At 45.0% G+C, this 16,108-nt stretch overlaps 1 protein-coding gene across 2 annotated transcripts in view; it reads right to left on the bottom strand.

Annotated features, from left to right (window-relative positions):
- The window catches only part of TAF12 (TATA-box binding protein associated factor 12), a 37,113-nt gene that overhangs the window by 9,906 nt on the left and 11,099 nt on the right, over nt 1-16,108 (bottom strand). For both annotated transcript variants that reach the window (XM_007979758.3, XM_007979759.3), the window contains exons 2-3: nt 6,208-6,459; nt 1,638-1,715 (exon numbers count right to left, since the gene is read on the bottom strand). In XM_007979758.3, coding sequence (XP_007977949.1) covers nt 1,638-1,715; nt 6,208-6,375 — 246 coding nt within the window. In that variant the 5' untranslated portion in view covers nt 6,376-6,459. The remainder of the gene's footprint in view (nt 1-1,637; nt 1,716-6,207; nt 6,460-16,108) is intronic.

Genomic DNA, 16,108 nt, shown 5'->3' with positions numbered 1-16,108 from the left:
GGCTCCCGCCACCATGCCTGGCTAATTTTTTGTATTTTTAGTAGAGATGGGGTTTCACTGTGTTAGCCAGGATAGTCTCGATCTCCTGACCTTGTGATCCGCCCGCTTCGGCCTCCCAAAGTGCTGGGATTACAGGCATGAGCCACCGCGCCTGCCCAGTGGGTGATTCTTTAAGAATGAATAGCCAGGGTCAGACATAGTGGCTCACATCTATAATCCCAGCACTTTGGAAGGCCGAGGCGGGCAGATCACTGGAGGTCAGAAGTTTGAGACCAGCCTGGCCAACATGGTAAAACCCTGTCTCTACTAAATATACGAAAATTAGTCAGGTATGGTGGTGTGCACCTGTAATCCCAGCTACTCGAGAGGCTGAGGTGGGAGAATTGCTTGAACCTGGGAGATGCAGTTTGCAGTGAGCCGATATCGCACCACTGCCCTCCAGCCTGGGTGGCTGAGCAAGACTCTGTCTCAAAAAAAAAAAAAAAAAGAAAAACAGTAAGGAAAGTTATATGGGCCAGCAGGCATGATAGCTCATGCCTGTAATCCCAGCACTTTGGGAGGCTGAGGTGGGTGAATCACCTGAGGTCAGGAGTCCGAGACCAGCCTGGCCAACGTGGCAAAACCCCATCTCTACTAAAAATACAAAAATTAGCCAGGTGTGGTGGCGCATGCCTATAATCCCAGCAATTCAGGAGGCTGAGGCAGAAGAATCGCTTCAACCTGGGAGGTGGAGGTTGCGGTGAGCCAAGATTGCGCCACTGCACTCCAGCCTGGGCAACAAGAGCGAAACTCCATCTCAAAAAAAAATATATTATAAAATTAATGGGTCAAAGAGTATCTCTTTAAGTATATTACTTAGAAATACAGAAGAATGGGCCGGGCGCGGTGGCTCAAGCCTGTAATCCCAGCACTTTGGGAGGCCGAGACGGGCGGATCACAAGGTCAGGAGATCGAGACCATCCTGGCTAACCCGGTGAAACCTCGTCTCTACTAATACAAAAAACTAGCCGGGTGAGGTGACGGGCGCCTGTAGTCCCCGCTACTCGGGAGGCTGAGGCAGGAGAATGGCGTAAACCCGGGAGGCGGAGCTTGCAGTGAGCTGAGATCTGGCCACTGCACTCCAGCCTGGGCGGCAGAGCCAGACTCCGTCTCAAAAAAAAAAAAAAAAAAAAAAAAGAAATACAGAAGAATGTTACAGAAACAGCTAAAATTGTTGAAAAGTGATTGCCTATGAGCAACAGACTATGCCTTTTTTAACAGGTAAAAGTAGCAGCAATTATTGGGTATAAAGCAAATGCAGATTTGTCTGTGCTCTTATTTGATTTTATTTATTTATTACAGTGGTGCAATCTTGGTTTACTGCCACCTCGGCCTTCTGGGTTTAAGAATACTTCAACCTCCCTAGTAGCTGGAACTACAGATGCATGCCACCACGGTCAGCTAATTTTTTAATGTTTTGCAGAGATAAGGTCTCATTATATGGCCTAGGCTGGTCTTGAACCTCTGGGCTCCAGCAATCCTCTTGCTTCGGTCTCTCAAAAGGCATGAGCCACTGCATCTGGCCTGTTTGTGCTCTTAACCACTATGCTATACCAGTTCGCAGGGACCAGTTTCCGGGGTACCCAACCCCACCTTACCTCCTCCACATCTTCATCCAACTGCTCATTAGGATCCACTTCTCTTACTAAGTCCTGTAACTTCTTCTTGGTCAATACCTAAAGTTAATTGGGAGAAGACTTTTCAACCAAGTATTAAGGAAACGAAACAAATCATTACCCTGTAATGAAGAAAGGCTGTCAAATTGTTGGTTTTAGTTTCCACTTTCTAATGAGTTCACAGTCTGGCCTACCTGACTATGCTGCTATAAGACAACACTCTCAAGACAGAAGTAACTTACGGAAAGGTGGAAAGAGCAGTTTGAAGACAGGCCAGCAGCCAGCTGTCAGGCAGTATATTTCAGCCTCATGTCTTTTTCTCACTGTGCCTCTCTACTTGAAGAAATCTGCAATTCTCTGACCACCACAAATTGTATCATGCCCCTTGCCTTTAGACAAGTGTTTTTTTTTGTTTTGTTTTTTTTGAGACAGGGTCTCCCTCTATTGCCCACTGCAGTACAGTGGCATGAACATGGCTCACTGCAGCCTTGACTGCCAAGCTCTCCCACCTAAGCTTCCCAGCTAGCTGGGACCATAGGCACGTGCCACCACACCCGGCTAATTTTTTTTTTTTTTTTTTTTTTTTTTTTGAGACGGAGTCTTGCTCTGTCGCCCAGGCTGGAGTGCAGTGGCCGGATCTCAGCTCACTGCAAGCTCCGCCTCCCGGGTTTACGCCATTCTCCGGCCTCAGCCTCCCGAGTAGCGGGGACTACAGGTGCCCGCTACCTGGCCCGGCTAGTTTTTTGTACTTTTTTTAGTAGAGACGGGGTTTCACCGTGTTAGCCAGGATGGTCTCGATCTCCTGACCTCGTGATCCGCCCATCTCGGCCTCCCAAAGTGCTGGGATTACAGGCTTGAGCCACCGCGCCCGGCCTTTTTTTTTATTTTTTATTGAGAGACAGGATCTTGCTATGTTGTGCAGCCTGCTCTTGAACTCCTGGCCTCAAGTGATTCTTCCACGTCAGCCTCCCAAAGTAATGTACATGCTCTTCCTCCCTTCTTCCTTCTTGCTCAGCGCATGGTGCTTCTTTCTGATGCTTTTCCTAGCCCATCCCAGTAAAGGTAACCACTTACTTCCTCGTTTGGCCTCTACTGTATCCTGTGCACCCTTTATCATTGTGCATATGTATACACTTCCCTGTTTCTGACTTAATAGGCTAAAAGCTCCCTGAGGGCAGCCTTCATAAAGGAAATGTCATGTTACATACATATGCCATTAAAAAGTGATCAAAAGAAAGCCAGGCACAGTGATCTGTGCCTGCAGTCCCAGCTACTCAGGAGGCTGAGGCAGGAGGATCACTTGAGGCCAGGAGTTGGAGACTGCAGTGAGCTATGATTGTGCCACTACACTCCAGCCTGGGGAACACAGGAAGACCTCATATCTTAAAAAAAAAAAAAAAAAAAAACACGGCTGGGTACAGTGGCTCATGCCTATAATCCCATCACTTTGGAAGGCCGAGGTGGGAGGACTGCATGAGCCCAGGACTTCAAAGACCAGCCTGGGCAACATGACGAGACTGCATCTCTATTTTTAAAAAACATTTAAAAAATGGCCGGGCACAGTGGCTCACGCCTGTAATCCCAGCACTTTGGGAGGCCAAGGTGGGCGAATCACGAGGTCGGGAGACCGAGAATATCCTGGCTAACATGGTAAAACCCTGTCTCTACTAAAAATACAAAAAAAAAAATTAGCTGGGCATGGTAGTGGGCGCCTGTAGTCCCAGCTACTTGGGAGGCTGAGGCAGGAGAATGGCGTGAACCCAGGAGGCGGAGCTTGCAGTGAGACAAGATTGCGCCACTGCACTTCAGCCTGGGCAAGAGTGAGACTCCATCTCAAAAAAAAAAAAATCTAAAAAATATATTAAAAATAAAAAGAAAAAAGAAAAAATTAGGCACTTGACCTCCTTAGTGCCCATTTGAGTCTCTTCCAAGTGTACTTTCCTTTCTTTCCTGCTGTAAACCTTCCAGTAAAATTCCACTTTAAAAAAAAATTAATTAATTAAAAAAAGAGCTGGGTATGGTGGCTCACGCCTATAATCCCAGCACTTTGGGAGGTGGGTGGATCACCTGGGGTCAGGAGTTCGAGATCAGCCTGACCAACATGGCGAAACCCCGTCTCTCCTAAAAATACAAAAATTAGCAGGGCGTGGTGGTGGGCGCCTATAATCCCAACTATTAGGGAGGCTGAGGCAGGAGAGCAGCTTGAATTGGGAAATGGAGGTTGCAGTGAGCCAAGATCACGCCATTGCACTCCATCCTGGGTGACAGAGCGAGACTCTGTCTCAAAAAAGAGAGAGAGAGACAGAAAAAAAAAAGGAAAAACACCAAAAGCCATACACTACAATGCTAACCATGGCTATTTTAGGGTGGTGGCATTAGAATTATGGGCTATTTATTCTTTGTGTATTTCTGAAGTTTCTGTGATAAACTTGTATAATTTTTGAAATAAGGAAAAAAGAAACTTTTTTTTTTTTTTTTGAGACAGAATCTCATTCCGTCACCCAAGCTGGAGTGCAGTGGTGCAATCTCAGCTTACTGCAACTTCTGCCTCCCGGGTTCAGGTGATTCTTCTGCCTCAGCCTCCTGAGTAGCTGGGACTACAGGCGCACACCACCATGCCAGGCTAATTTTTGTAATTTTAGTAGATATGGGGTTTCAGCATATTGGCCAGGCTGGTCTTGAACTCTTTTTTTTTTTTTTTTGAGACAGAGTCTCGCTCTGTCACCCAGGCTGGAGTGCAGTGGCCGGATCTCAGCTCACTGCAAGCTCTGCCTCCCGGGTTTACACCATTCTCCTGCCTCAGCCTCCCGAGTAGCTGGGACTACAGGTGCCCGCCACCTTGCCCGGCTAGCTTTTTGTATTTTTTAGTGGAGACGGGGTTTCACCGTATTAGCCAGGATGGTCTCGATCTCCTGACCTCGTGATCCGCCTGTCTCGGCCTCCCAAAGTGCTGGGATTACAGGCTTGAGCCACCGCGCTCAGCCAGTCTTGAACTCTTGACCTTGGGTTATTGCCTGCCTTGGCCTCCCAAAGTGCTGGGATTACAGGCGTGAGCCACCACACCCAGCCAAGAAAATAATTTTTTTTTTTTTTTGAGACAGAGTCTTGCTCTGTCGCCCAGGCTGGAGTGCAGTGGAGTAATCTCTGCTCACTGCAAGCTCCGCCTCCCGGGTTCACGCCATGCTCCAGCCTCAGCCTCCCAAGTAGCTGGGACTACACGTGCCCGCCACCATGCCTGGCTAATTTTTTTGTATTTTTAGTAGAGACGGGGTTTCACCATGTTGGCCAGGATGGTCTCAATCTCCTGACCTCGCGATCTGCCCGCCTTGGCCTCTCAAAGTGCTGGGATTACAGGCTTGAGACACCATGCCCGGGCGAACCCAGAAATTTGAGGCTACAGTGAGCTATGATTATACCATTGCACTCTAGCCTGGGCAGCAGAGCAAAACCCTTTCTCTAAAGAAAAAATGAATAAATATTTGTTAATGACGTCTCATATCCATCTATTCTTCATTCTATCATTATCACCTAATTCATGCCTTCACTACATGTCTTGATTTATTGCAAAAATCTTAGAATTGGTCATCCACCCAGTCTAACCCCCTTTTTTACCCATCCTGTCCCCTTACTGCCAAGTTAATCCTCTATAGGATACACTATTTTTATTATGTTACTTTTACTCCTTTATTAAATATCTGCAAAGATCGTATATTGCCTAAAAGTTCCAATAGAAATTTATTAGTATAGGTCCACTATGTTCTGCCCTACCTACACAATTTTAAATTCTGTCTTCTACAACAGACTCCATATTCAACATAGGTTGATATCCTGACTGTTCAACCTGCTCTCATTAACCTTTGCAAGTCCCTCCACTCATTCCCTTGAAATACTGGGCCAACTCATCCATTCTACACAGCCTACAAAAAACAAGTCAAAGGGATTATACTTATTTCTTGTGGTTCTGGAGGGCAGAATCAGAATTATGGGTAGAAAGAATGGAGCAGATTTTAGAATCACTGAAGAAAATTAATAATGGCAGCAACTGGATGAACTAGAAGATGGAATGACTAGAAGCAAGAGTACTTTTATCATAGGAATAATGAATCAATTTATTATTTTATTTAACAACTACATGGTTAACATGTATATAAAGTACTTATCAAAATGAAAGAAAAAAACACCTTTCATAGGCAAGGTATTGTGTGTGTATGGATGGATGGATGGATGGATGGATATATGCATACACACAACCATATACAACACAGTAATTAATAAACACTGTACACGATAATTTGCTAAAGAATGTTAGAGGAGTATATATTCAGGACAACTTGAATCTGGGTCTCCTGAGTTGGGAGTCCTCAAATTTGGCCCAAATAAACTCTCTACTTATATTAAAATAAACAAAACAAGTTAGAAATCCAAAAGAGGGAAAAGACCTTTTCAGCTAAGATAAAAAAAGCAGCATCTGAAATGGACATCTCTTAAAGTATTACAGGATGAAATAATAGGTAAGAGGTGGCACAGAGAAGAAAGAGTAAGAGGATGATACCTGATTGTTTTCAGGGCTAAGACGACCTCCTGTCCCAGGAGTGCCTGGTATCTTTACCACTGTAGTACTGTTGGCCATGGAGCCTTGTGGAGGGGTGCTGGCTGGTTCCGGTTTTATGGATGAGAAATTGGAGAGGTTGATTAGGGCTGAGGGGCCAAACTGGTTCATAATCTGCCGAGCTTTGGACTTCAGCTCATAGAGCTTATCGAGATCCTGTTTCTTTTTGATGCTGTGAGGACCAAGGCCAATTAACTGGAGAAGAAAAGCACAAGAATTAGCTCTAGAAGAACCTGTAATAAAGGATGAATCTTGAGAGTAAAAAGAGGCCTGGTGCAATGGCTCACAACTGTAATCCCAGCACTTTGGGAGGCCCAGGTGGTAGGATCACTTGAGCCCAGTAGTTCAAGACCAGCTTGGGCAACATAGGAGACCAAAAAAAAAAAAAAAAAGGTAAGTAAAATGAGGTCTGTTAGACTTTGAGGGTTCTTCAGTATATATGGAATGGTGACCATTTAATACCCACACATTAAAAATAGGGAATGAATAATGTTTATTACTCTCACCTGATTTTAGAAACCATCTCATCTCCAAATGTTAAATGAAATAGTCCACAAAATTGAAACAAGGAAGAAAGTAAATGAAATGAAGAATCTTATGTACAAAAATAAACTAGGGCTGGGTGCAGTAGCTCATGTCTGTAATCCCAGCATGTTGCGTGCCTGAAGTGGAAGGATCACTTGAGACAGGAGCTCGAGACCAGCCTGGGGAACACAGGGAAGCCCTATCTTTGTAAAAATTTAGCTGGCGCTGGGCGTGGTGGCTCACACCTGTAATCCCAGCACTTTGGGAGGCCAAGGTGGGTAGATCACCTGAGGTCAGGAGTTCAAGACGAGCCTGACCAACATGGTGAAACCTCATCTCTACTAAAAATACAAAAAAATTGGCTAGGCATGGTGGCGCATGCCTGTAATCCCTCCAAGCTACTGGGGAGGCTGAGGCAGAAGAATTGCTTGAACACGGGAGACAGAGCTTGCAGTAAGCCAAGATCATGCCACTGTACTCCAGCCTGGGCAGCAGAGTGAGACTCGGTGCCCCCCTGGCAAAACAAAAACAAAAACAAAAAAAAAAACACTTAGCTGGACATGGTAGCATGTGATCCTAGCTACTCGGGAGGCTAAGGCAGGAGGATTGCCTGAGCCCAAGAAGTTGAGGTTGCAATTAGCCATGATCACACCACTACTGCATTCCAGCCTAGGTGACAGAGACACTATCTAAAAATAAAATGAAATAAAATAAAAGTAAACTAGAGGCTGGGCGCAGTTGGCTCATGCCTATAATACCAGCACTTTGGGAGGCCAAGGTGGGTGGATCACCTGAGTTCAGGAGTTTGAGACCAGTCTGACCAACATGGAGAAACTCAACTCTACTAAAAATACAAAATTAGCCAGGCATAGTGACACACGCCTGTAATCCCAGCTACTTGGGAGGCTGAGGCAGAAGAATTGCTTGAACTTGGGATGCAGAGGTTGACAAAAACTCCATCTCAAAAAATAATAATAAATAAATAAACTAGAATAAGCAAGACGTTTTTGAGAACTTTGTAAAAATACTAGGTTAAGTACTACATGCATTATTTTTAAAGTATCAAATAATGTTAAATTCAAATAAGTCATAGCACAATCACATCCTTTAAAAAATCAGTCACAAAGCTTAAGAATACAGACTAGTTCATTTTGGCATTTCAAACATGCTTAAGTCTATGTCAGGGCTATGCCCAATAAACATAACTTTTAGCAGTTGTTAAAAGTAAACTCCTCTTTATCAAGAACAATTTTTTTCTGAGTGTTAGCAATCTAAGTACATGCAGAGACCCTAGTCTGGAGCAGCTGAGCCTCCTGAATCTTAGAGTCATGAGGTTGACTCTGCGGATGTCAGCTTGGGTGTCATCACAATCAGAAGCACATTCACCAAGTTCTGCTCACAGTAGCCTCAAACTTACTTACAGCTATCTGAGTGTCTAGATCTTTAATTACATCAGCAACAGCTGTGAGCCCGGTGAAATGAGAGGCAGCCATTTTCAAAAGCTACCTGTAAATGAACAACTGGCATCAAGCACCATCCTTGCCATGGAACCATTTTAGTTGCATGGCCTGGTACATCTTCACCAACCAGGATCCAAGCAAACTGGATGTGGAGAAATATCTCTCCTTTTCCTTAGTGGGAGCCAAGACAAACACCTCCATCTCTTTCATAAGCAACTTTGAAAATTAATTAATGCCGGGCGCGGTGGCTCAAGCCTGTAATCCCAGCACTTTGGGAGGCCGAGACGGGCGGATCACGAGGTCAAGAGATCGAGACCATCCTGGTTAACACGGTGAAACCCCGTCTCCACTAAAAAATACAAAAAACTAGCCGGGCGTGATGGCGGGCGCCTGTAGTCCCAGCTACTCGGGAGGCTGAGGCAGGAGAATGGCATGAACCCGGAAGGCGGAGCTTGCAGTGAGCTGAGATCTGGCCACTGCACTCCAGCCTGGGCGACAAAGCGAGACTCTGCCTCAAAAAAAAAAGAAAAAAAAAGAAAATTAATTAATGATGATCATGGCACATATAGACCATCTTCTTATAAAATGAATATCTGTTGTTAGGGATAAACTAACAGCATATGGAATATTTTATTGGGCAAAATTGTGGGATATGAGCCTGCAGGAATTATGTCAATGGCTTTCAGAACTTCATAAAAGTTGGCAACATAAATGTCTATCTGTATCTATTCTACTCTTGTCCCTAGTGCTGAGTTCTTCCTCACCACACTGTCTGACTTTCTAATATGAGAAATCTGGCCCGGTCCAGTGGCTCATGCCTGTAATCCCAGCACTCTGGGATGCCAAGGCAGGCAGATAACTTGAGGTCAGGAGTTTGAGACCAGCATGGCCAACATGGTGAAATCCAGTCCCTACTAAAAATACAAAAACTAGCCAGGTGTGGTGACCCGTGCCTATAATCCCAGCTACTTGGGAGGCTGAGACAGGAGAATCACTTGAACTCAGGAGGCAGAGATTGCAGTGAGCCGAGATCAGGCCACTGCACTCCAGCCTGGGCAACAGAGTGAGATTCTGTCTCAAAAAAAAAAAAAAAAACCAGAAGAAGAAATCATGTTATCTTGGTTTACTCTTAATAAAGGCAACTAAGTATGTACTGGTTAAAAACCCAAGATAAACTAGGCAGACTTGCTGGCCAAGAACCAGCTAATGGGGACAGCAGAGTATTAGGATCACTTGTTTGTTTTAACCATATGTGGCCTCCTTCTCCCCTACCCACAAACATTACCAATAGAAGAGTCAGGATAGAAACCTTTCTTAACATGGTAATAGCTGTTCTAATATTATAAAAGCAAACTATTTTCCCAAAGCAAGTTCTATGCAAAAGCTTCATTAAGGATCATCAAACTGTATCCTCATCACTCTAGCCTCACACTGAACATACTATATCTCTCAAAAACACTCCCACAACCTTCAAGGGACTTCCCAAATAATACTGAGTATTGCACAAAATAAGTGGAGACTTTGGAGACTTTTAAAAATATATATTTTTGAGTAAGAATTTCTGTTATAACATCTGGAGACATATCTGGGTGTGGTGGTGCACACCTATAATCCCAGCTACTCAGGAGGCTGAGGTAAGAGTACTGTTTGAGCCCAGGAGTTTCAGGTCAGTCTGGGCAACATAGTGAGACACTGTCCCTCTCTCTTTTTTTGAGACCAGGTCTCATTTTGTAGGACAGGTTAGAGTGTAGTGGTGTATTCATGGTTCACTGCAGACTCAAACTCATGGGCTCAAGCAATCCTCCCATCTCAACCTCTTAAGTAGCTAGGACTACATGTGCACACCATTGCACCCAGCTAATCTTTTTTTTTTTTTTTTTTGGTAGAGATGGGATCTTGCTATGCTGCCTAGGCTGGTCTCAAACTCCTGGCCTCAAGTAATTCCCCTGCCTCAGCCTACCAGAGTGCTGGAATTATAGGCTTGGGCCACCACACTCAGCCTTGTCTCTTTTTTTTTTTCCTGAGACGGAGTCTCACTGTCGCCCAGGCTGGAGTGCAGTGGTGCAATCTTAGCTCACTGCAACCTCTGCCTTGTGGGTTCAAGCGATTCCTGCCTCACCCTCCTGGGTAGCTGGGATTACAGGCACATGCCACCATGCCTGGCAGATTTTTGTATTTTTAGTAGAGGCGGGGTTTCACCATGTTGGTCAGGCTAGTTTCAAACTCCTGACCTCGTGATCCACCCACCTCGGCCTCCCATAGTGCTGGGATTACAGGCGTGAGCCACCGCACCCAGCCTCAACCTAAATTGTTTTTAGGGCTGGGCACAGTGGCCCACACCTGTAATCCCAGCACTTTAGGAGGCCAAGGCAGGTGGATCACCTGAAGTCAAGAGTTCAAGACCAGCCTGGCCAACATGATGAAACCCCATCTCTACTAAAAATACAAAAAATTAGCCAGATGTGGTGGTGGGCACCTGTAGTCCCAGCTACTTGGGAGGCTGAGGCAGGAGAATTGCTTGAACCCAAGAGGCAGAGGTTGCAGTGAGTCGAGATCATGCCACTGCACTCCAACCCGGGCAACAAGAGTGAAACTGTCTCAAAAAATAATAATAATAAATAAATAATGAAAAACTCTTTTAGGACGGGTGAGGTGGCTCACGTTTGTAATCCTAGCACTTTGGGAGACCGAGGTAGGCAGATCACCTGAGATCAGGAGTTTGAGACCGGCCTGGCCAACATGGTGAAACCCCATCTCTACTAAAAATACAAAAAATTAGCCAGGTGGGGTGGCAGGCGCCTGTAATCCCAGCTACTTAGGAGGCTGAGGCAGGAGAATCACTTGAACCTGGGAGGCAGAGGTTACGGTGAGCCAAGATCGCACCATCGCACTCTAGCTTGGGCGACAAGGACGAAATTCCATCTCAAAAAAAAAAATTATTTTTTTAAAGATCTGGAGACAAAAAATATGGCCTATCCTACATAGTACAAAATATGAATATTCACATATCAAATTAGGATTTTTTTTTTCTTTTTTTGTTGTTTCCAGCAAGGTTGGATTAAATTAGGAAATAACCTTAAGGAATAGCTCCAACAGCAGTCACTTTAATGAAATAAGTAGAGGCGGGGTGCAGTGGCTCATGCCTGTAATCCCAGCACTTTGGGAGGCCAAGGTGCGTGGATCACTTGAGGTCAGGAGTTCGAAACCAGCCTGGCCAACACGGTGAAACCCCCATCTCTACTAAAAATATAAAAATTAGCTGGGTATGGTGGCACGCACTTGTAATCCCAGCTACTCAGGAGGCTGAGACACGAGAATCACTTGAACCTGGGAGGCAGAGGTTGCAGTGAGCTGAGATCAGACCATTGTACTCCAGCCTAGGCAACAGTGTGAGACTCCATCTCAAAAAAAAAAAAAAGCCAGATGCAGTGGCTCATGCCTGTAATCCTAGCACTTTGGGAGGCCGAGGCAGGTGGATCACAAGGTCAGGAGATCAAGACCATCCTCCTAACACGGTGAAACCCCGTCCTCTACTAAAAATACAAAAAATTAGCTGGGCGTGGTGGTGGGCACCTGTAGTCCCAGCTACTCGGGAGGTTGAGACAGGAGAATGGCGTGAACCCGGGAGGCGGAGCTTGCAGTGAGCCAAGATCGTGCCACTGCACTCCCTCAAAAAAAAAAAAAAGAAGTGGAACCTCTGGAGAAGGAGAAAAATCAGTTTCTCCCTAAGAAACTTGACAAAAATTTACTGCTGTCATTGACCTTGCTGAAAAGCAAACAACACTTCTGAGTTTTAAATAATTCTGGCTAAGCAAACTATTTCTTCCTATAAAAACAAAACAAAAGCAGATGATAACCAGACACACACTGGTGCCAGACTAACACTACCCTTAGTTTCCTAAACTATTTCTTAATATGGTAAGATTTTAAAACTGTAACACATTTGAGTGGGTGGTAATACATAGGTTTATACAACTGTCAAACTCCTCCCATTGAACATTTAAGATCTGTGCATTTTTACTGTATGTTAGTTATAGAATTAAGAATAAATCAAACACCCCTCCAGCTCCCCAGGAAAAACAGGTAAAACAGTGTACTACTAGATATTTATCCTACAGAAAGGAAAACTTGAGCTTGAGACCAGCCTGGTCAATATGGTGAAACCCCATCTCTACTAAAAAAAAATGCAAAAATTAGCCAGACATGGTGGTGAGGGCACCTGTAATCCCTTGGGAGGCCAAGGCATGAGAATGGCTTGAACCCAGAAGGTGGAGGTTGCAGTGAGCCGAGACTGTGCCACTGCACTCCAGCCTGCGTGACAGAGCGAGACTCTGTCTCAAAAAAAACATAAAAAGGTGGTCACAAAAAAAAATTGTACGATTACTTTTATATGAAATGTCCAGAATAGGTAAACCCATAGACAGAAAGTAGATTAGTTGTTGCCTATGGCCAGAGCATGTAGGAGAGGAATAGAGACTGACTGCTAATGGGTATACGGTTTCTTTTAGGGGATACAAAAATGATCTAAAATTACATTGTGGTGATGGTTGCCAACACTGATTGTATTTAAAAAAAAAGAAAAAACACCAAACCCCCCAGAATCATACACTTTAAATCAGTGATTCGTATGAAATGTGAATGATTTAAATACTTTTTTTTTTTAAACAAATGAGGAGGCTCATGAAATGGTCTCCAAGAGAAATTGTTCAATGAATGAAATCAAAGTATAGAATGGGTGAATATTTTGTTATTGTTTATTAAAACACATGTATTGCCAGGCGCAGTGGTTCACGCCTACAATCCTAGCACTTTGGGAGGCCAAGGTGGGCAGATCACCTGAGGTTGGGAGTTCGAGACCAGCCTGACTAACATGGAGAAACCCCCTCTCTAGTAACAATACAAAATTAACCAGGCACGGTGGCGGGCACCTGTAATCCCAGCTATTTGGAAGGCTGAGGCAGGAGAATCACTTGAATGGAGAGGTGGAGGTTGCAATGAGCCAAGATTGTGCCACTGTATTCTAGCTAGGGTGACAGAGCAAGACTCTGTCTCAAATAAATAAATAAAACACACATACACAGACACACAGTTGTAAATTCATAAATTATTCCTGGCAAGATACATAAGAAACTGATAACAGAGGGAGGTGGGGGAATGGTGGTGTCTGGATGGCCTATGGGACCAAGATGGGAGAGTCTTATTTTTCACTGTACACCCTAAATCCTATATTATGTGCATATGTTACCAATGGAAAAAATTAAGATAAACTACTATTTGGATTTTGTTCTCTGAAGAAATAGATCATATTCACCCTTTTCTTCCTGTTTTTTGTTTTTGTTTTTGAGAAACAGTTTCACTCTGTCATCCAGGCTGGAATGCAGTAGCCATGATCTTGGCTCACTGCAACCTCGGCCTCCCAGGTTCAAGCAATTTTCCTGCCTCAGCCTCCTGAGCGGCTGGGATTACAGGCACATACCACCACACCTGGCTAATTTTTTTGTATTATTAGTAGAGATGGGGTTTTCCCATGTTGGCCAGGCTGGTCTCAAACTCCCAACCTCAAGTGATCCACCCACCTCGACCTCCCAAAGTGCTGGGATTACAGACGTGAGCCACCGTGCCAGGCCTTGGGGTTTTTTTTTGTTTGTTTGCTTGCAGAGATAGGATCTTGATGTTGTCCAGGCTGCAGTGCAGTGGTGAAATCACAGTTCACTGCACCCCCTAAAATCCTAGGCTCAAGCAATAATCTTGCCTCAACCTCCTGAGTAGCTGAGACTACAAGTGCAAACCACACCTGGCTAATTTTTTTTCTATTTTGTTTTTTGAGACACGGTGTCTTGCTGTGTTGCCCAGGATGGCCCAGAACTCTTTGCCTCTATCAATCTTCTTGGGAATCCTCAGGTTCCCAAGTAGCTGGGGTTATATGCGCAAGGCATCACACCCAACTCTAACCTGTTTATTTTTTAGAGATGGGTCTTACTTTGTGGCCCAGGCTGGAGTGCAGTGGTGCAGTCATAGCTCACTATAGCCTCAACCAGCTGGACTCAAGCCATTATTCTCCCACCTCAGCTTCCTCAGTAGCTGGAACTACAGGTATGCACCACCATGCCCAGTTCATTTTATATTTTTTATTATTTGTAGAGAGGGGCTCTCACCATGTTGCCCAGGCTGCTCTCAAACTGCTGGGCTCAAGCGCTCCTCCTGCCTCAGCCTCCCAAAGTGCTGGGATTATAGGTACAAGCCTCCATGCCCAGCCTATCTCACATTTATACAAAAGTAAGTTCAGGGCCAGGTGCAGTGGCTCACGCTTGTAATCTCAGCACTTTGGGAGGCCGAGGCAGGCAGATCATGAGGTAAGGAGTTCGAGACCAGCCTGACCAACGTGGTGAAACCCTGTCTCTACTAAAAATATAAAAATTAGCTGGGTGTGGTGGGGTGTGCCTGTAATCCCAGCCACTCGGGAGGCTGAGGCAGGAGAATCACTTGAACCCGGGAGGCAGAGGTTGCAGTGAGCTGAGATCACGCCACTGCACTCCAGTCTAGGTGACAGAACGAGACTCTGTCTCAAAAAAGAAAAAAAAAAAAAATTCAAAACTGATCATATACCTAAGGTAAAAATATACAACTTTTTGAAGAAAACAGGAGAAAACCTTCATGACTTCGGGTTAGTCAGAGTTCTTAGATACAACATCAAAAGCACAATTCACAAAAGAACTGATAAAGTGGACTTAATCAAAATGTAAAACTTCTGCTCTGCAAAGGACAATAAGAAGGTAAGTTGGATCAGGCGCAGTGGCTCACATCTGTAATCCTAGCACTCTGGGGAGGTCGAGGTGGGCAGATCACAAGGTCAGGAGTTCCAGACCAACCTGGCCAAGATGGTGAAACCCTGTGTCTACTAAAAATACAAAAATATTAGCAGGGCGTAGTGGAGGGTGCCTATAATCCCAGCTACTCAGGAGGCTGAGGCAGAGAATTGCTTGAACCCAGGAGGCAGAGGTTGCAGTGAGTCGAGACCATGCCACTGCACTCCACCCTGGGTGACAGAGTGAGACTCCATCTAAAAAAAAAAAAAAAAAAAATGAAGATATGTCATAGATTAGGAGAAAATATTTATAAATCACATATCCAACAAATGACTTGTATCCAGCAAATATAAAGAATTTTCAGTGTAAAGGCTGGTAGGGGAGGAAAAAAATTTTTTTTTCAAAATTCAACAATAAGGCCGGGCGCGGTGGCTCAAGCCTGTAATCCCAGCACTTTGGGAGGCCGAGACGGGCGGATCACGAGGTCAGGAGATCGAGACCATCCTGGCTAACACGGTGAAACCCCGTCACTACTAAAAAATACAAAGAACTAGCCGGGCGAGGTGGCGGGCGCCTGTAGTCCCAGCTACTCGGGAGGCTGAGGCAGGAGAATGGCGTAAACCTGGGAGGCGGAGCTTGCAGTGAGCTGAGATCCAGCCTAGGTGAAAGAGCGAGACTCCGTCTAAAAAAAAAAATTCAACAATAAGAAAATAACAACCCAATTTAGAAAATGGGCAGACTCGGCTGGGCGTGGTGGCTCACGCCTGTAATCCCAGCACTTTGGGAGCCTGAAGCAGGTGGATCACCTGAGGTCAGGAGTTCAAGACCAGCCTGGCCAACATATAGTGAAGCCCCATTTCTACTAAAAAATACAAAAATTATCTCAGTGTGTCGGCGCACACCTATAGTCCCAGCCACTTGGGAAGCTGAGGCAGGAGAATCACTCAAACCCGGGAGGTGGAGGTTACAGTGAGCCGAGACTGCACCACTGTACTCCAGCCTGGGCAACAGAGCAAGACTCCGTCTCTCCAAAAAAAAAAGAAAATGGGCAGA

This window comes from Chlorocebus sabaeus, chromosome 20 (genome assembly GCF_047675955.1).
Source record: "Chlorocebus sabaeus isolate Y175 chromosome 20, mChlSab1.0.hap1, whole genome shotgun sequence".
Lineage (NCBI taxonomy): Eukaryota > Metazoa > Chordata > Mammalia > Primates > Cercopithecidae > Chlorocebus > Chlorocebus sabaeus.
Note: the sequence above shows the minus strand (reverse complement) of the source record. Positions and strands in the feature narration are given on the sequence as shown.